At 45.0% G+C, this 21206-nt stretch overlaps 1 protein-coding gene across 1 annotated transcript; it reads right to left on the reverse strand.

The window, feature by feature from the left end:
• Nucleotides 1-898: 898 nt before the first annotated feature.
• Nucleotides 899-20463, reverse strand: PLCD4 (phospholipase C delta 4). The gene is made up of 16 exons (XM_083738759.1): nucleotides 20239-20463; nucleotides 19898-19956; nucleotides 18539-18697; nucleotides 15788-16018; nucleotides 15172-15299; nucleotides 14102-14333; nucleotides 13536-13737; nucleotides 13007-13151; nucleotides 12415-12567; nucleotides 11687-11854; nucleotides 10723-10879; nucleotides 10097-10213; nucleotides 8557-8735; nucleotides 7639-7774; nucleotides 6305-6454; nucleotides 899-4674 (listed from the first exon to the last, which is right to left on the reverse strand). The coding sequence occupies exons 2-16, from the start codon at nucleotides 19920-19922 to the stop codon at nucleotides 4571-4573; spliced, it is 2286 nt and encodes a 761-aa protein (XP_083594885.1). The 5' UTR covers nucleotides 19923-19956; nucleotides 20239-20463; the 3' UTR covers nucleotides 899-4570.
• Nucleotides 20464-21206: the final 743 nt, after the last annotated feature.

Genomic DNA, 21206 nt, shown 5'->3' on the forward strand with positions numbered 1-21206 from the left:
CTTTTGCTGAAAGGCAAGTTAGGTGCTGATGCTGCATAGCACTGAGAGTTGTAAAAATTTTGAGCAATAAGGTCATGGCATACTTATCCACTTTTTAAATTTCATGTGTGTTTACTAACTCTAGTGTCCACTGTGATATGCACAGATCAGACACTCGCCCATCCTTTATTTCCCCATAAATGATGTGTTTGAGACCAGAAATATTCATTCTGGGCAACAGAACTGGCACCAGAACCTGGAGTCATCCTTTGCCTCCTAGTTTGAGCTGCTACTCCAAGAGCTGTATTTTGAGTGTGAGTGTGTGATGCACAAAAAGAGAGGCTCCCTCTTGTCCCTGTATATGCATAGGGTTGCTGTGAATGAAAGATGTCCTCTTCTTTGGAAACTCAGCTAAGCTCAGTATTCCTCTTTTTATGGTAAACTCCAGGGGTTTGTGTTTCCTCTTTTTCTGTAGCCCACAACATTTACGAAAGGCTTTGCAGCTTTGATTATGTCATGGAATGGATGTCTTCTAACAGAAAATTGAGTAGGTACTGCCATTTCTTAAGAATTGCAAATTTAAGGTTGATTTCTACTGCTGTGGTAGTCTTAAACATTGCTTTTTTGTTCCTATATGCTCATGTTTTGCTTGTGGATTTCTCATTTCTCATGGGAAATGGGATGCTGGACAACATAGGACTTTTTTGCTTCTTTTCTATAGCTCTTCATTTTCCCTATGTTTTAATCTTTATTCCCAACCTTCAATTAGCCAAAATCTAAATTGTGCAATGAAATGAAGCCATGAAAATGTGCATAAATTACCCCATGGCAGAATTGTATGTCTCCTCAGCTCCCCACTTTGCAGTGTTTGAAACTCCCAGCATTCTAGGCACATTTTGCAACAGGGAATTTCAGACCATTTTTAACTTGTCTTTTTATTATTTTGATAAAACCAATTTGCATATGTAGGGTCTCAGCCCTTTACAAAGGAGGCAGTATTTGGGAAGTAAATGACATTCCATGCATTGCTATAGATATTTTTAGACATATATTGCATCTGTAAACATACCTGAGTTAAACAAAGATGTACAAGTAGGAGGGTTGTGGCTAGGGAACAAGACAAGCTGACTGGATGCATAGGCATGCTGTAAACAGGCAAGCTAGCTTGCAGGTAACTGTGTCACATCCATCACAGCCAAAGTGCTGTTTCCACATGAATTAGGTTTCTGTTCTGTGAGACGCTAGCCCAAGGGCAGCCAACATGGCACTTTCCAGATATAGTTGAACAACATCTCCCATCATCATCAGCAGATAGCATATTCAGTGACTAGGTATGCATGGAGTTGGAGTCCAGCATTGAGGGCATCATGCTGACTATCCCTGATCTAGGACTGGCAAAGTCCAACTGGCCTCCAGTGGGGTGCATACAGGGTGTACTTCAAATAATGAGGGACTACAACTCCCATCATCCCTGGTCAACCTGGCTAATGGTAAAGGATAATGGGAGTTGTAGTTCAGCAGCCACCACATTGGCTGCCTCACTGCTCTAGCCCACTTAGACTTAAGATGGAGGCAGCTCTTATAGTATCAAATTCCTCTTCTCTTGGCTACCTTAGAGTTGCGGTGAGTTATCCTGTCTTTTGATTTTTCAACCAGCAGGCCTCTGTAGTTCTATCTGCTATTTCTGCTTCCCAGCAAAAATCATTCCACACAAAAGGGTTGCCTCTCAGAGGCAGAAGCCTGTGGCTGCTATGTGGAAGTTGTACATGCACTATTTTGTGTGACTGGATAATTTAACAACTGAAATTGCTAGAGCACAAAAGCACTGGAGTATACCTACTGCGAGACCAGACTAAATGGTAAGGAGCTGAGCCATGGTTATAGGGGCAAGCAACCTTGTTGTTTTGCCTGGATGAGAGCAAACAAACTGAAGCTTAATCCACCTAAGACTGAAGCACTGTTAGTGGGTGATTCCCTAGACCGGATGGATGGGAGGTTCTTGATGGGGTTACACTCCCTCTGAAGGAGCAGATACATAGCTTGGGGGTACTTCAGGGTCCTTTGCTGTCGTTTGAGGCTCAGGTGGCCTGAGCAACCCTGAATGCCTTCCATCAGCTTTGGCTGATGGTCCTACCCCTATGCCCCTATCTGGGCAGGGATAGCCTAACTTCTGTCATCTATGCTCTGATAGGTTAGTTTATTGCAACGCATTATATGTAGGGTTGCCTCTGAAGATGGTTTGGAAACTTTAGCTGGTGCAGAATTTGGCAGCCAGGTTGCTCACTGGGGCGAAACAGGTTGAGCATATTACATCAATCCTGGCCTGACTGCACTAGCTGCCAGTTAGTTTCCAGGCCCAATTCTAAGTGCTGGTTTTGACCTATAAAGCCCTAAACAGCTGAAGACTGCAATACCTCAAGGACTGCCCCCCCCCACAAACCTACCCAAACAATGTGATCATAATCCGAGGCCTTTCTTTGTGTGCCTCCACAAAAGGTCAATAGGGTGTCAACATAAGAACAGGTGTTTTCTGTGGTGGCTCCCTGTTTGTGAAATGCTCTCCCCAGGGAAGGCCACCTGGAACCTAGGTGCCAGGTGAAAACATTTCTCTTCAACCAGGCATTCAAGTGATTAACATTCTGTAGCCTTTTAAATGTATTTGTGGGAGGGGAATTAATGGTTTGCTTTTGCTTACATTTTATTATGCAGTTTGTATTCTCATTTTGTATTTTTCTATTGTGAACTTCCCTGGGATTTTTGGATGAAGGGCGCGATACAAAACTAATTAATAATAACAGTAATAAGAATTGTGCCACTGGGTACATTTTTTGAGGAAGTGCTGCGGGTACCAGTCACAAAATGGCTGCTGTAGGAATGTGGCATAACAGAAAATGACTACCACATGACTAAGAGAACAGACAAGGAGGACCACAAATGGTACAGATAGCCCCCCCCCAATCATTAGGGGGAGGAGGACACCAAAAGCATGTACAATCCTGGTATCTAATGAAATAGGGTTGAACAAGAAGCTCAAACAGTCTCTTGCACATTATGGATTTTTGAGATGTTTGCTGAGACCTTTTTTTGAGCACTGTCACCTGTGGGTTCTGTGTTGGTGACCATTGTTCTCATCACATTTTTGTGGAGCTAGCATCTTAATTGCATCAGAAAAAAGGCGTTATGTTTATGGAGGCTTTGAGAATACCAAGGCATTCTTGCTATGGAAGAATTCTTACTGAGGAGTCAGTTGTATGAATATTTTTAGTGCTGATGCAGAAAAAGACAAGCTCATCTATAAGAATCTTATCACTTCCTACTTGGAGTTGATTTAGAGGATTATTCGAGTCTAGCCAACATCTTTCTATATAAAGGCAGAATTAGACTGTCAGAGCTCCTTGGCCAACACATACTTGACAGGAAGCCAATGGTTATTGAGCTGAGAAAAGGAGTTGTTGGCATTCCTTCTATCTTTATGGCAGTCTTCAAGGAATCAGTGGGATAAGTCCTTTCTACTCTTTCCCTGAGGGCTGATAATCATAGGCACACACTGTACATCATTTGATGGCTTCTACGTAGCTGTGCAAACTGCCTCCGTTGGAAAGTATTGTTAGCGGCTCTGTGGAAGGCTTTCCATGTGCGATGTCAGTTTCCCAGATGCATGCTGTCAAATGTTTGCGAAGCGAGGCAACATCCATATATACAAGCACCCTATTAGCTGCTAACTGGGTGGTGGTAACGGGAGGGCTACAGCTAGGAGATGAGGAAGGGAAAATCTTGCAGTATCTCAGTACCATTCAGATTGGGCAAGGGGAATAAATAGAGCAGGGCTTCCCCTTTCTCATGCAGTCTGCAAGGAAAAAGAGCAGGTGGTCCAACAGCTTAGCTTCTTCCTGTCTCTTTTGCTCAGTTAGAAAGAGATGCTGCCATAAGAGTCAACACCAGAATCCTTTCTCTCTTCTCTTGGTTATTGCCAAATTTTGTCAGGAGCATCCAGGAAAAGCTTGATCAGCCACCTTCTGATGCTACTTTAAAGGTGGCTAGCAGACTGGACCTACTTCTGGGCCCAGATCAGGAGAGTTGCCCTTGAAGACAGGTGGAAAAACAAAGCCCTTTGGAAAGACTTGATGGTTGGCTGACGTTATTGAAAGAAATTCACTCTTCCTTTTGAATATTGTTAAGTCTGCTTTGGGGTAGGTCCCATTCGCGGCTGCAGTAGCCTATCCTACCCTTTTTGCACAACGGAGGTAGATTTTAAAACTGAACCATACGACTGGACAGATATAGTTGGAGGGTCTGGGAACTGTGCAAATCACAATAGTTTAAATTCTTTCTTTAAAAAAATAGCAGCAAAATGATACAAAACTGTTGGGTTGGGTTTTTGTTTTGAAAAAATAATAATAATATATATATATAGTAGTGCAAAGTAACTTTTCAGTCCAGTGCTGTGTAGGAACAAGAGAGGCAGGCAGATGGAGTGGGGTATGGCATCCATTCTTAAGACAACTCTTGTCCCCTTCCCTCCCCCTCCCCCCACATTCTCCAACCTAAATGGGGCAGAGAGGGAAGAGCTGCATTTGGAGACACTGTTGCTTTAGTCACTCTCTGTTGACAACTCCCTGATTCGGATATGGACAAATAGGGAGGCTGGTGGGATCCCTGTCCCATCCTTGGAAAGAAGGTGGATGTGGCGGTATCCTGCATGGGAGACAAAAACAAAAGAGCCACGCACAGGGTTTGAAGCTGCCTTGTGTTGAGTTAGGCCAAGGGTAACCAACCATGTTCTTGGGCTCCAGCTGCCATTAGCCCCAGCCAGCATGGCCAATGGCCAGGGATTGTGGGAGCTGTACTTCAACAACACCTGTAGAGTCCCATGCTTGCTATCCCTGAGTTAAACTACTGGTCCATCCAGCCCAACTCTGCCTACTATAACCAGCAGAGCCCTGGTGGGATCCTAAAAAAACACACAAACCAGCGCTCATCTGCATGCATAGCCTGTGCTCTCCTGCTGAGCTCTAGATAATGATACAGGCAGGGATATGGGCGTAGCCAAGGGGGGATGGGGGGGGGCAGCCACTGCCCCCCAATCCACAAAAGAATATTGAAAAGCATTCAAAGTACTTAGTTGATTGAGGTTCCTGGCTACACCCATGGGCAGAGAGCACATTTGTCTCTAGAGTCAGCTTTTCCTGGCTGTCTCTCGAATTTCCTCTGAATGGTTACAAATTCTGGGTTTCTCTCATTCCTTTGAGTAGATTTGATGTTTTATATATTTTATATATATATATAAATGCAGCAGATGCATTTATTCAGTTGATCCCAGCTACAGCCTGTAGAAGTGTGTATTCTAGCACCAATACAGGGCACAGTATTTCTCTTCTCCACTAGATGGAGGCAACATGAGCTCCCTCCCTCCCCCTACAAAAAATAAAAATAAATGTATGTACACAGGATGGGAATGCAAAACTCTGCAGTGTGATCTAGGAGCAGCTACAAGTATGGTAATAAGTAATTCAAAAACTAAGAAAGCAAATCCATTGATTCTGAGGATGGAATCATACATAGTTGTCCCCCTTCCCGCCATCCTGCGAAGTGAGTTGTACTTCTCATGGGGGAGAGTTAATTTGTGGGTTGTGATAAACGTCAGGCCTGCTTTAGGATTAAAAGTAAAAAAAAAAAAAAGAATTCAGGGAGCAGCTGTATAGGTTTAAAAGGGCAGCAGCTTTAACTGCATCTCAATCAAACTGATTGATTGAATCCAGACTTACAATGCACTCCTAATTCCACTTACCTGGGTAAGCCTCACTGAACTCAGTGGGATTTACTTCTGAGAAGACATGGTTAGAAGGGCCCTGGTAGTCATTAAGGGCTCCTCCACACTTCCACTTGTCTTGTGCCTGGAAAATGGGTCCAAGCAGCTATTCCTTTACCCCACTGCTTTCCCCTGGAAAACCTGCTCTTTACTGCTGAATTGGGACAAATGGCAATTCAACAAAAACCTGATTGCTGTTTGGTTCCATTTAGCAGTAAACCACAGGTTTCTCCAGGGGAAAGTGGCAGGGCAAACGGAGGTGTGGATGAGTCCGGAGTCTGGATCTCATCCTATGTACTTTTGTGTTGTGCTGTGGTCATAATATCCATGTGCTGATTTACTGAGTTGTTACAGTCTCTGTTGAAGGGGATAACTTAGTCTGCCTTCCTTATGTACACAAATAACTGTCTCTGGCTAACCTTGACTGACCTGCCAGGGATGCATTCGTCTCCTGATCTTGGTAGCAAACTGGCACAAGATATTCATACCCCACAGGGCTAAGAGGGAGATGCTCACCTGCTTTGACACTAGTAAGAGGTAGAGTGTACTGTCCCACAAAGTCATTCCGAGATGCCTTGTCATAATCCTCCACCACAAAGCGCAGAAGTGCCAGCTCTGGTACCCAAACCTGGAACTGAAAGGCCTCATTCCATTGTGGGTTAAAACCTATCCGGGATATTAAAGTGAAAAGAGGGTGTTGCCACATCACGTGATCTGTATGTGTGTCCCAGCCTCTCTCCATCTTCACCTCCATAAAATCTCACACAACTTCCCTCTGCATTGCTGCTTCTGAGATTCCTAAACTGCTCTGGTCAGTTTATTGTCTAAACTCAAAAACACCTGCCCTCTTTGCATCACTTTTCTACCACTCTGAATGGTCCAACTGGGCTTTTAGCGTTTTCAATGCCCCAGGAAGATGCCTTTAAGTGGGAAACCAATGTCCCCACTGTGGAAGGACATGTGGATCCAGAATTGGTCTCCACAGTCACTTACGGACTCATTGTTAAAACTATGTTTATGGAAGACAATCTTACTTTGGTTGCCAAAGAAGAAGGAAGATGTTATGCATATACTATTGTGGGACCTTGGTGGAGAATTTACCTTTTTGCAAAGTTCAACTTCCTTTTCAAAATGACTATGCAAATTTCTAGCCTGCCAGGGTGCAGAGGAAAATATGAAAATGTAATGGAGAATGGACACATGTTAGTCATGAGGTGAAGCTTCACTTACGTCAATGGGACAAATCGGCTGCAACTTACTTTATTTGTTTTATTTTAATGTATTTATGGGCTGCTCTTTAGGTAAGACATTTCAAATTGGCTAAAATAATAAATACAATACATAAGAACAGCATAAGAACATTAGCACATACCAATCCACTGTTTTCAAAGAGGCTTAGTCATACAACTAACATTTGCTGTATTGTGCCCAGTGTGGTAGGCCACAGACATGGAAACCCAAGGCTTCCAAAGGTAGCTCATGTGCCCTACACATGAGTTATTTGCTGCTTTGGGGTTCCAAATCCCCCTAATAAATCCTTCTCCTGTTATCTGTTTCCACCTCTGCTGCTTCCTTGTACTTCACCACCCCAGCTCTTCCCAAAAACAAAAAATCACAATTTAAAATCATGCCTGACATGCCTAGCATTTTAAGGACATTCATTCCTATGGAAGAATTTGGGTTTTTAAAAATGTAGAATCTGAGTTCCTTTGGCGCAGATAACACCAGGATATTCATTCATTCATCCTTAAGTAATTAAGACTGAGGGGCATCCGTGTTGACACATGCATGAGGTCCACGTAAAACCCCATCTCAGCAGTTCTTTACAATGACCAAGAGAATTGCCTCACCGTTATCATCAATATATTTGGTCTCCTGCTTGGCACTATCAGCAGGGATCCCATGAATTTCCACCCGCACTAGTGGATCGATGATGGAGCCTTCTTTGCTGTTGGGCATCTTGGGGAGTTGCTGCCCACTAATGATCTGGAAGAGAAGATTATGGTGAGCATAGAAGGGCAGTCAAGTCCACATGTGCAAACAGCAATGTGTCAGCAGCTGCACCCTGCAACTCACGCAGCTCAAAACAGTGACAAAGGAAGTTGGTCACTATGGCATACAAAGGACTTGGAACCACACTCTGCCTGCTTGATACAGTGGTACCTCGGTTTTTGAATGTAATCTGCTCCGGAAGACTGTTCAAGTTCCGAAATGTTCAAAAACCAAAAACTCAAAACGGAAGCCTCAAAATGGAAAACTCAATTGGGAAAACTCAAAACGGAAGCTGTGTGGCATGTTCGACTTCCAAAAAGTGCTCAAAAGCCGAAGCATTTACTTCCGGGTTTACGGCGTTTGAAAACCAAAACGTTCGTCAAGGAGACGTTCGAAAACTGAGGTACCACTTTATCCCAAACTCAGCTTTCCCAACAGAAGTTGATTTTTGACTCAACCAGGTATGGGGAAACTTTGGCCCTCCAGATATGGCTGACCTACAACTCTCATCAGCCCCAGAAGCATGGCCAGTGGCCATGTTAGTTCAGCAACATGAACGTCAATATTCCCCACATCTGCAGTAGGATAGTAGCACTGAGTAGCTATTAAAAGATAGCAGGATAGATAAAGCCTCTCTCTAGGTCGGACAGAAATTTTCCAAGATGGGGGCCACATTCTCTCATAGACATCTGGAAGCTTCTTATTCTAATAAGTTATTCTCTAAAATCCTAAAAGCCCTGTTAGGTTAAGGTATGGGCAACAAACTCACACAGTACCTTAATGGCTATGTTAAGTGGGCTACCATTCTCCCTGCTTTGGGGGTTCTCAGGACTGAAGGCTGTCTCTGGGTCTTTCATGAAGCTCGGCTTTAACACGTAGCCACAGCGGCCATTTTTACTGAAGAGCCCATCGCACAAGTCCATCTCTGTACCAGCCGTTTGAAAATTCAAGGCCACTGAGAGGAGGAGGAGGAGGAGGAGACAGGAATCTTTCAGACCAGCAGCAATTGGAGGCAAACGAGAGAGCAGTCTTCTAGCTCTTGCTAGCTTCTTCCATGCAAGGCATCTTAGAAATACAAATTAAAGCCCAAACTGCACATTGTGGAGAGAAGGCCATCAACCCACATCTCCCTAATAATGGGGATAAAACACATGACATATCATTGTCTTAGTGTTTCCCTCCCTGCACCCACTTTCACTGGCTGCCGCTTATCCCATTTTTGGATCTCTATCTTCCCTCAGTTCCTGCCTTTCAAATCTGCATTTGCAAGCTTGAAGAAAGCTGAGGAAACCAACATTCAGAAGAGTTGGGGGAAAACCCTTCCCCCATATAAGAACAGCCATGCTGTAAAGCCCAGTTTTGACCGCTAAGGTTTGGCAATAGCAGAACAAATAACAACTATTTATATAAAGCACCACTTTGAACACTCTGAAGCACACTGCATATTTATTTTACATCTTGCCTTTCTGCCATCATATAACCCAGGGTGGCATACATATGGCTCCTAGACAGTCACCCCCAGACCTGCAATGTTGTAACCTTATGTGCCTTCAGATGCTGGGATCAGGTTTACTTACAATATCCAAGGGTGGAACAGCTTGCTACTTCAGCAAAGTTCGCTGAGACACAAATGCAGGAGGGGATTTCCAGGAGAGAATCAGTGTAGTAGGAGTGGTTAACCCTTCCCTAGATTGCCATCTTGCCAAAAATACGGTACTCCCTGGCATATGACAACTTGTCCCCCTCCCAGGAAGCAGGATTCTGAGGCTAGGCAAATGAAGGGGAGGCAGCATTTGTGGGAATAAGTGGATAAATAGAGCCCTGCTGGCTCAAACTAAAGGCCTGTTTAGTCAGCCTCCTGTTTCCCACAATGGTCAATAAGATGTGCAAGTGTGTGCTCTCTGTCTCTCTGTGTCTGCGTCTGCGTCTCCCTCTCATTCCCCAGTGACTGCTAGTCAGAGGAAAGCTGCTGCTGATTCTCAGGTAGCAGTCAGACATTATGACTCATAGCCATCAATAGCCTTATCCCCCAGCAGTTTGTCTAATCTCCCTTTTAAAAGCCATCTAAAGCCCCATCTGCACTTAAAGCAGTATCAAACCACTTTAGTTCTGGCTTCCTCCACACACACACAATCCTGCAGTCTGTTCAAGGTGCCAAGAGATGCTAGGAGAATCTATTCCCCTCACAATCCCCAAAGATCCTGGGGAAGAGGGTCTGATGGTTAGACCACTCTGGGAGCTGCAGCTCTGGAAAAAAACACACAAGGGTGACTTCCTCACCCACCCACCCCTTAAATCCTTCTGGGGCCGGCATACCCAGCTGGCACCCCACATTCCACATCGCCTGGGGGTTGTAATTGGAGGAGTCCGTCCGCAGACCGCTGGGGAAGATGCGTGTCAGCTGCCAGGCATTATGGCGGATGAAGTCATTTCCTGCAGGAGGTAGTTAGCACACCAAAAGTTTAGAAATCTGGTATTTGGGGAACCCCCTCTCCACTTATTAGTGCTTGGAGAATGTGACCCTCTGCAACTAAGTGGGGGTGTGTGTGTGTCAGAGAAACAGTTTGCATCCATTTTACCTAAAATGTAGACAGAGAATGTGGAATTTCTAGCTGGTTAGTTGGAATTAGGGTGCGCACCCCACCCCAATGCGTGTGTAGGTCTTCACAAACTGCTTTCTGGGAATTGGATGCAGAATTAGAGCGGCTTTTCTGCCTGCTTACAAGAGGTTGTTTGCTTCCACTATGCTGTGCTGGTATGTTCTCTGACCCAAAGGAAACTGAATCAGGGAGTGTTGCCTCTGACTTTCTGACTGCTTGGCAATATGGGGCAAATCATTAACATCTTAGTGTATGTTGGGGAGGAGTCAGAGGAGTCAGGGGCCCATCAATGCATGTTCCTAATGTCTTGCCTGCTGGTTGCCTCCATCCCCGGTTTCTCACCAGCCTCTCGGATGAGCTTGCGGGCCTTGGATTCAGCAAAGGAGGACATCTCGTAAGACTTGTAGTGGCTGCGGGAGTGCTGGAAGCTGTGAAAGGGCACGCTCTTGCAGTAGACAATGCAGTCAGAAAGCTCCTGGGAGAGGGACTGTTTGGCCTTCTGCAAAGAACGTGAGACCAACTTGTAAATGATGACCATGTGTACTGCAGACACGGGAGTAAGATTGAGTCCCACACCTGCTAAAAATAGAATCAAAATATCAGGCTTTGTGGGGGGAAGGCTCCTTTTGCCTTTAACTGGTGAGGGGCAGGTAGAGTTTTGGCCCCGGGAACTTTACCTGTCTTTTGTTAGGAGGAGTCATACCTCAGCAGGGAGCCTATGGGCTTTGCATCCCTGGCATTTCCAATTTTTAAAAAGACTAATTTAAAACCCTGCCTGGGAGCTTGGAGAGAGCTGCTAGTCAGAGAACCCAACGGACCAGTGGTTTGACTCACATACAAAGGCAGCTTCACATATTCCTGCAATAGGAGAAGAGCCCCCTTTTGCTCCTGAGAAAGAGCCACCAACTCCAAATGATTCAAAGGCTGTAGTGCAGTGTAAGAAATTTTGCTTTCTCTCCACATCAGGGTTTCCGGGTTTCCCAGTAGAATCAATGTAGCTCACATTCTATCAAAAACTAACCTGTATGTGTGTATTGTCATCAGTCACTCCTGCTTTTGAGGGCAGGTACCTCCCACCTGTCGGTATCTGGCAGGTGAGGTTCAAGTGCATATTGCTCTACCACACTAGTGCAACAATTTTTTAAAGCAAACAAACCCCGGACTTTTAGCAGTTGGGGAAATGATGGGGAAATGCATTGAAATTGAGGGATGAGCAAACGATTAATGGGAAGATGTATCAACACTTGGCTGGCAAATTGTTGCATAACCTCCCCACAAACACATTATAATGAATGCTCATAAACACCTTCTCTTTCTTCTTGTCTTCATTGCGCAGGACTTCTTCCTCTGCCTCTGGTCCCTCTTCCTCCTCCTCCTCCTCTTCCCGCTCAGGCGGCTCATCCAGATGCCCATTCAAATAATCCTCCAGGTGTCCAATCTTCTTCCCTTTCAGGATGATCTTCCCCTTCAGTTCCTGCATGAGGACACAGGGTGGGTCATATCAGGGCAGCCATGGTGGTGCTTTGAGTTCAGGCGATGGGGAAGGGCCTCTAGCAACACCAGCTGAGCCAGGCTGTCCTGTAAAACTCTGCCTTTCTCCACAAGTATGACAGCCTCTTAAATATTCTCACAGCAAACATCCTGCTCAGTTAAAGGTCCCCTGATGCCATTTTACTCAATCTTTCACCATGATTTTAACAAAGTGTCCCAATACTTCTCTCTCCAATACCTCTACTCCTCCAGTGCTCCTTTCTGCCTTTAATTCTCTTCTTGAAGTTCCCCTTAGTGGTTCTGACAAAAAATGCTTTAATTCCCACAATAGCTACTTTGGAACCCCTTCCAGTCCCTTCATCTGCCTTAACCTTCACCCCTCACTTCTGGTTCCTCCCCTTCCTATGGCCATCATTTTAATACTTCAGACTAATACATAAAAGAATTTGGGTCACCTGAGTGTTAGCATAACAGTCCTAGGATTGCAGTCAAGCTCTGTAAACCCAGGTTAAGGAAAGACACTTGACAACACCATGTCCCCACCTCTGGTGAAGGCAACTGCACTGGGACACGTCCATCTATGGTGGTGGTGAGGAGCTGCTCTCCCAGAATCCCCTTCAGCTGCTGGGCCATGATGTCCTGCTGCTCTATGCTGCAGTGGTTCTCAAGAGACAGGATAATGGGGTATTTAGAAGCCTGGGAGAATGGATACATAAGAAGTTAGAGGCAGTAATAGCCCTAAAGTGTGGGAGGTTGAAGGTGGAGTCTGATGACATCATGAGGGGAATGGAACGGTTTGAGGGATAGTGAGCCACCTTTAACTCAGGATTCCTGGAGACCAGACAAGTAGGATAGAGGGAAATGAAGCCACTGCTAGGATGTGGCAAAACTATGGAACCACAGACATTTGAAACAACAAGAAGGAAAGATGGTGTACCCTATTTAAATCTAAAAAAGGGAGGGGTTTGGGGACAACTGGAACTAAAATTAGGCTCTCACAACTTTGATGTTCTGTCTGCAGGATGGGGGAATTTAATCAAAAGCAACACCTTGAATTTGGCTGGATAACCACTCAGCAGCCTTCACAATTCCACCCTACTGACCCCATCCCTTGTGGCAGAAAAGTCCAACCTACCCGGAAGGCATATTTATCGAGGGTTGTCACAACTTCCCGGAAGGGGATCTTAGAGGTGAAGGTATGGCCATGGTAGACAATGGGCTCCCCATTAGGTCCGTCCCAACAGTCCACCTCTAGGCATCGGCAGCCCCGCTTCAGAGCCCTGCAGAGGAAAAGAGGGCAATTCATGAGCCCTTCCTAGCCTCTCAGTTTGTGAGCAGTATGCAATAAGTGAGGAAAGTTTTTTGGGGGGAAGAGGTTGTAATGTTGAGGGAATCCAATCTATGCATGAGGTTCATCAGTGTGTGAAGCAATTCCAGTCAATGTTTTATAAAAAGCTGAGGAGATCTGGGGGCTAGGCCTTGAGATGCAGATTTCTGGTAGGTTTTTCTCTTGCTTAACATGTATTTGAGTTTGCTCTATATCAAGTAGTTTGGTCACCAAGCTTTGTGTAAAGAGCACATCTTACAGAGGTCATAATTGTGAAAGGTATCTTGTGAGTGGCTTTGTTATGAAAGTGAGTCAACTGCCTTTCGATTGCGATTACCTGATATATCCCTCCACGCTGCTTTGTCCTCTCAGCTGGTCCTCCATCAGGTATGTGTTGTGGGAGGAGGAGATAAAGTAATGGCAGAGGGGCTGAGACATATCCTGAAAGACTGTCCTGTGCTCAGGGTTGAAGATGGAGCCATCGGGGGAGCAGAGGTACGTGAGGAACCCATCAATGCTCAGGATGTGGCGAGCCTTGGCTGTGGGAAGAGAGAGCCAGTTGGAGAGAGAACAATACTGAGGAGGAATTAGCCTCTGAAAAAAACAAAAGGCACTGAACTGGACAAAGCCCGTGAAAGAGGAGCCTTTGGAGTGCTGGGGGGAAAGCATCAGTTTCTATGGCAATAGGTGTCATGAAACTGATACAGGTGGTGATAAGTGCTTTGTGGAGATCTAGTGGGACAAGAGAGACACACAGATACCCTCTCCCCCTCAATGCCTGGGAGCTCCTATTCTGAGAGAGGATTTGGCACTATTTGAGGGCCAACCTGTGCTAACCGTGGGCACTTGTCCAGGTTGTGGGCCCGCCAGCTCTCCCCCCTCCTCCACCCCCACCCCGCCAACCTGTCTCAGACGGCTCATATCTGTCAATCATCTCCATGGCGAGCTCATCAATGCCAGCCCCCTCCATCTGATCCTGTTGCAAGAAGTCCACAAACTCCAACAGTGTCAGCTTTTTGCCATCCTCGGAGTACTCCTGGAACAACTCGAGCACCTCGTCCCGCTGAGTCAGTGCTTTGTAGAAGAGCACAAACTCCTCCCCCTCCAGTGTACCTGTCTCTGATTTGTCGGCCATCTGCAAGGAATGGAAGGGTCTCTGACCAAGGGGGTCCTTTGTGCAGAAAGGAGAACATTGCGATAAAAGCAATGGGGTGAGGCAGAGTCAGCCAGTGTGAGGCCGTCTAGATGGCTTGGACTACAACTCCAACCTGTCAGCTTGGCCAGTGGTTGAAGGATGGTGATGGGAGTTTGTAGTCTGCAACATCTGGAGGATACAACATTGGCTACACAGAGCATACAGGATCAGAGGTTTACTCATGAGGATTCTTGAGATACACCGTTGCTGCTGCTGCTGCTGCTACAGCACTAAATGTGCCCTAGCTGATGCACAGTACATCATAGCCATGTGGTCCTTGCCCAAGGAGCTTTAAACTACCATAAAATGACTAGATGGAGGCAGGAGTAATAAAGGGTCAGGGATTAAATGAAGAGTGTGGGTAGGATGGGGGGCAGCTTCTGGATCTGGGATGATCCACCACTGCTCTTGCCAGTGTCTATTGTCAGCCCCCACTGGGATCAACATGATAGAGATACTTGAGGATGCCATAAGATGTCTCTGCAGGTGACCTGCAGTGATTTCTGTACTATATCACTGAGTTTGACTAGACAACAGACAACACACAGAGATGGGCAAGGAGCCACAGCCAGGTGGATGATGCTTTGACGGAGAAATATAATGACACTGGACAACAGAATAGCCAGGTGTGTAAGCAAAGAAAAACAGAAGTGAATATATGTGCACTAGAGTGTATCATGGGTGGAAATGAGGTGCTGTAGTCTTTTGAAGAGTAAGCTCAGGGATTTCCCTATGCAACCCAGTACCGTATCTTCCCCACCAAAGCACCCAAATTTACTTGGAAGAGCCGGAAGGCATGGTCTTCATTCATAGCCACGTTCATCATCCTGAGCAAGTGCTGCACCTCCTTGAAATTCATACGTCCATCCTTGTCCTTATCAGCTTTCATGAACCAGTCACAGATCCATGTGCAGCCCAAGACATGGGTCAAGGAAAACAGTCTCATAGTGGCCGAGCAAAGCTAAGTCTTCAAAACTAGCCATAGCGCAAAAGAACACTCTAGTGTTGCTCAGCCAAGATGCTTCGAGAAACGTGTGTGTGGACTCCTCATCAGCCTAATCCCTAGAATTTGGCAACTATTAACAGTTGCATCTTGTTTAATTTTCATAAGACTAAGCTCTTCATTCAAAATGTTACCTATTTATTGGCCAATTCATTTATGTATTATTCTCCATTTAAAATCACAGAGTAGTTCACAGCAGAAATCAATAAAATACTACAACTTGCACCCCCCCCATACATTCTATTCAGAATCTGTTATTTGCAGTTTTGCATGACTTCAAGTATGAATCGTGGGTCGTATCTCCAGCATAGGAGAACAAATACAAAGTTGAGCTCTTGAGGTTAGCTTTTACAGGCATGGAAATGGACAGTCAGTAATTCAACATAAGGATATTGATCCATCTTCTCCTTCTGGTCCATGTTAGTGACAATCTCCACAAGGCGCCGCAAGCCTTGGATCCAGCACTGAGCTTCCTCTGCTGAGCTGGCAATTAGGTCTAGATTGTTACGGCGTCCATGGAAGACAACCGTGAAGCAGCATTCGGCTGGGAACTCTTCCGCTAGACTTTGCAGGACCTCTGACTGGTGTCCCTCACGCACAGTCTCCACATCACTCACTGAGACTTGGGAGAGAGGGATAACAGCCAAGAAACATCAGCCTTCATGCAAAGATTAGAGCTTAAGGTACAAATTTAGACCCTTGCTTCTTAGGTTGGGCCCCACACGAAACAGCATCGGCATCATTACCTAGCATTTATCTATTCACATATTCAGCTTCTTTAATCTGTCTGTCTATTCACCCAACTCTTTACTAGAGGTTCTATCCAAAGCAGCACTACATGAAGATGCCATCAGCACAAGGATTTCATCTTGTGCAGTGGAACCCTCTCCACTTCTTCTCCCCCTGTGCATGCTCCCTAAATACATTCTAGGGGTTTCCCCCAACCCTCTGGAACTTATTTTGTGGGGCGCAGGACCCACATTGGGGGAGCAATGGGATGTGTCCTGATGCACAAGTGGAAATCCTAGCACTGATGAGATGCGGTAATGGGCTTAACCGTCCAGGGGTCCTTTACCTTTACCTTAGTTGAACAACCCCGTAAGAGCATAGAATTCTGCCTTATACTGAGTCAGATCATTGATCCATTTAGGCCTGTATTGCCTATATTGGCTCGCCAGGATTTCAGACGGAGTCTTTCCCAATCCAGTTTAGAGATGCTGGGGATTGACCCTAGGATTTTCTGTGTCAAAGGCAGATTTTTCTGAACTACAAGCCCTTCCTATCCTGTCCTGAGCTACTGTGCTGTCACAGAGTTTTGACCTCCGCAGATCACAGGGGAAGAGATGAAAAAGCATTTTATTGGATCAATTAATGTTGGGACATAATGTACATCCAGCATAAACTGATGGCGGAAGACATCTCAAAGGCAGTTGTGGGCAAGATAGTTTCACCCAGTGGACCATTAGCCTGGAGAAGTTCCAGCAGCAGGGTGAGCATTCACAGAATCTCCAAGAGAAAATTAAACATCTCTGTGGATGACAGAATGAAAACATCCAGTACTAGAACAGAATATGCAATAGACAGAGGGAAGATGCACAACTTCCAGCACTCAAGATGAATCCAAATAAAGTATATTCTCTTCCAGCCAAACATATTTTAGTGACCAAGGTGGCAAATCTAAATTGCACCACATGCATAAAAACTTAAATTAAATTAGCTGGCAATTTGATGTTCAATACCTGCTGCCTGAGGTCATCACCTCACTTATCTTTGTGACAGGATCAGTCCCGCTTCAAGTGTCACCATATATGAAAGTCAGGCTCAGTACACCATGCCCAGTGCTCTTTTAATTTTTAGATAGGCACATCTAAAATGCCCCTTGGAAGACATTCAGAACATAACATGCACATATGCAGATGCACACAAACATTTCCCTTTGTAGTACACATTGTGATGATCTGTTGCTGGATATCATCTGATGACAGGGATTTGCAAGTAAGTATTGGCAACAGCTGGATGGAGAAGAAGTGTGTGTGCTTTTGTGTGTGTGTTTTGTGCGCGCGCGCACACACACACACACAGAAGAAAGAGAAGTCATATTAGATGTCAGACACGACTTGCAGTTTTAATAAGTACATAAGCAGCAGTATGTTGAACCAAAGGTAAAATGTTCTGGAAGGCATGCAAACACCATCTTGGTAGTTGAGATAACCCTAAACTAATTGGTAGTTGTTGCAAGAATGAGCTCATGTGTGTTTACATCCACTTGCTCTGATGTATACTAAGTGGCTTGCGTTGATGCTATGCTTATCTGTGAATCTTGGGACGCTGGGCTCTAGCCCCTGAGAGGGGAGAAGCCTTGGATAGCTGCCACCCATGGCCTCACTGGCCAGGTGTGATGGGAGCTTCTGAGTAAACTGATGTATTTTGTTTTGTACATAAAGGATGTCTACATGTTTGCTTGGCTGCGGTGTCCATCCTGCATCTGTAAAGGCTGGGAGACCTGGCAGACTGATTTGCAGTAAGTCTACACCTTCTTTTAATAAAGCACTAGAATTGATCACTCTAGCATTTTTTGGCATCCTTCTTTGGTATCCCTGCAACCAACCACTCCCACAAGCTTTTATTTTGGCTGGTGGATCAGGACAAGCAGTTCTTGCCAATAGATTGAAGGTGGGCCTGAAGGTCAAATCCAATTGTATTGTTCCCAGAACATCCTGCTGGCACCCCATGACATCAAGAGTCAGAGTTTTTACACCCCAGTCTGAAATTCAATCTAAATTAGCATCTAAATTAGCATTTATGTTATGGGCCTGTTCCCTGAATCTCTTAAATACCTAGCAGTACTCCTGTTCCCTGGTGGAAGTCTGCTGCAGCCCAGCACTTTTAAAAAATCAAGCTAAGTAGTCTTTTGGCTTGGAATTGTGTGATTTTTGCATTCTGATCTCTTCCAATGACTGGTGTTGCCAGACTGTCATTAAACAGTTTCATGTGGGGGCTTCTGCAATCTGGACATGCTCCAACCCTTATGAAAGGATCCCTACATTGTGCTATATGCTTGCCTGAAAGTGCAAACTCAAAGACAAGGTGACATGGAAACCAGCCTTGCTAACTGCCATTCAGAGCAGGGAGTGGAACTCACAGGCAGACTTGGCTTTGCCAGACATCTTGGATTTGTACCAGACGGTCATGCAGTCATCCTGCAGCATGAAGTACCGGGGTTTCTTCCAGTTCTTGGACTTCACCTTGCGCATCATTGTCCCCTGTTGCATCTGCTCCAGGTTCTCATCCAACTGAAGGCCTGAGCAGGAGATTGAGGGGACTGCATTTCACATCAAAAAGCGAGTGAGGGCTACCGCCCACCCAGGATGGGGAACACAAGGAATATTTGTTTGTGTTTAAGCATACAGATAAGGAACAGAAACTGACCCTATTGAGATGGGATGTCAACTTCAAGATCAGAAAGACCCAGCTTCTGGAGGAAACATTATGCCCTGAATGAAATAGCCATTCCATAACATCCTTCTAAGCAGCCTACCCCAACCGGGTTCCCTTTGGTTGTTGTTGGACTACAACTCCCATCATCCCTGTCCATTGGAGATGGAGTCCAACAAGATCTGGAAGGCACCAGGCTGGGAAAGGCTGCTGTAGGGCAAACATTTTGATTCTACATTCAGACCTCCTTTTTGCTTCCAGCAACAGTAGTCACAACCTGCCAGGTCCCCTATATTTCTCCCTTGGACCTAGAGGGTGTGTGGGATGTATTATTACTAGAGCAGTCAAGTACAACATTTTCCTTTGTCTAGAATGGACACACTGAGGGATGTGGCTCCAGACAGGGAGGACTTCCTGTCATACCTGCTCTGGAGCTTCCTCCCCCTGTGTGTGACCAGGTAGATGGGCATGAGTGACTCTAGCTGACCAGATCAAAGGGCTGGTCATGCAACCATCTCACTCTTACCCTCTTACTCTTGCTGGCTCTTAGCCAGAACATGGCTCAACCCACATAGGATGGAGCCTACAAGCAGAAAATCTAAGATGTAGCTCAGACTTCTTTTCACTGTAACCACAGGATAAAGCCTGCCTTCAAATTACTGCTGTGAACTGAATGTGAGTAAAACTTTATTCTTACTTTTAATGAAGACTTTGTTGTGTTACTATTATTTTAAGAGGGGAATAAAGGGGAAACTTACCAGGAACAATCCAGACTGAACAAGCCGGACTGGATTGCTTAATTAAAGGATTCTAACGAATCATCAAGGAATGTTGCTCTGCTGTTTACTCACTAGCGTGAGTGAGGAGGGATAATATCAAAACAATATATTCTCTCCTACCTTCCTTAACATTCCCACAGGGAGAGGATAAGCAAGTGAGCAAGCACCACTGATGGCTGCAAGGGCTGTCACTGGGGAAAGATCTGCAGATGGCATCTTGCCGAAGGCCACCCAAAACCTGGAGGTAGCAATCTAGAGGTTCCCTGGAGACTCAGGAGAATACTCACGGACACTGTAGAGAACTGAAGTCATGGTTCTTCTTCCCGTGGGTTGGCACAACAATCACCTAGAACACAAGAGGGTCAATTGGTTTCACAATTGCCATATCCCGTAATTTGACCTAGCACTTTCTGAAGACTCAGTATCTGATTTATTTTCTGATGTTTTGCATAAGCAATTCTAGTCCCATAATCATACAGAAGTGCCTTTTTATCCTTAATCGCCTTATCAGTCCTTTGCTAGAAGTCACAAAAATATCTTAAGGTCAAGAAATTATATCTGGTAAAAAAAGGGGGGGTGTTATTTGTTGCTGTTGCTAGGATTTATTTCCACAACCTCTTAGCATTACCATTAGCAGTGATAAAAATATATATTCTCTCTTCATAGCACTTCAGGAAAATATCAGAATAAGCACCCTCATTTTGACGCAGTTTTCTCTCAGACATGGAGCCGCTGCGTACTTATCTGTGTGGTTCCACATATGTTTTCATACTTGCAATGATGTATCTTTTAGAAAATTTCCAGTAAATTTCATGGTACATCCTGGTTGATCCGTCTTAATGCTCAATGTAATACAAAAAAATCTGGGATAATGATTTCTTAGGTTTGTCCACTAAGACTTGTTCTAACTGGATCAGTGATCAAAGGTTTCTTTACTTTGATAACCCATTAATACAAAAAGTGCCTGGTTTCAAAATACTGGGAGAGGGAGAGAGAGTGACAGGCCAAAGCACCACCAGTGACCAACCAGATGCCTATATTGGAAGCCCACAAGCAGGAACTTCCCCTCCACCCACCAAGTTTTTATTAGGACTGCAGCACACAAAGACAGAAGGTTTAACCTTTTCCTCCACAGCTACAATTTTAATTAAAATAGCCCCCAACCACAGCAATTACCGGTAGCTTTTTTTGGGGGGGGGGGATTTACCGTATTCCACTGGGCAACTTCTGTCTGGATCTCAGCTGGGAAACAAAACCAGCTCTCTTTCAATGCAGAAAACCTTCCCAACCCTATCAGATAGAGATTTTTACTTGCCACTGGCCACTAGATGAATAGCCTGCTTTTAACATCTGTCGTTTTAAAAATGGGCAGCACATTTACCTATTTAACCCCCTTCAAATTCCAAAGCAATGTAGAGAAGGACAAGGCTATTATTTTTAGAAAGGCTTTCTTTTTTGCAAATTCCAAACAGGTGGCTATGCTAGTATGAGGGCAGCAAAATAAGAGTCTTGCGGCAGCTTAAAAACTAACACATTTATAATGGCATAAGCTCTTGTGGACCACAGTCTACTTCCATCACATGCATCCATGAAAGC

This window comes from Podarcis gaigeae, assembly GCF_964106915.1.
Source record: "Podarcis gaigeae genome assembly, chromosome: 1".
Lineage (NCBI taxonomy): Eukaryota > Metazoa > Chordata > Lepidosauria > Squamata > Lacertidae > Podarcis > Podarcis gaigeae.

Excerpts from the sequence above, each read along its gene's own strand:
- PLCD4 (XM_083738759.1), bottom strand. The coding sequence starts at position 19,922 with ATGACTTCAGTTCTCTACAGTGTCC. Across the intron at positions 12,568-13,006 it reads TCGATAAATATGCCTTCCGG|GCTTCTAAATACCCCATTAT; the intron begins GTAGGTTGGACT and ends CCATTCTCCCAG. Across the intron at positions 10,214-10,722 it reads CAAGCTCATCCGAGAGGCTG|GAAATGACTTCATCCGCCAT; the intron begins GTGAGAAACCGG and ends TACCTCCTGCAG.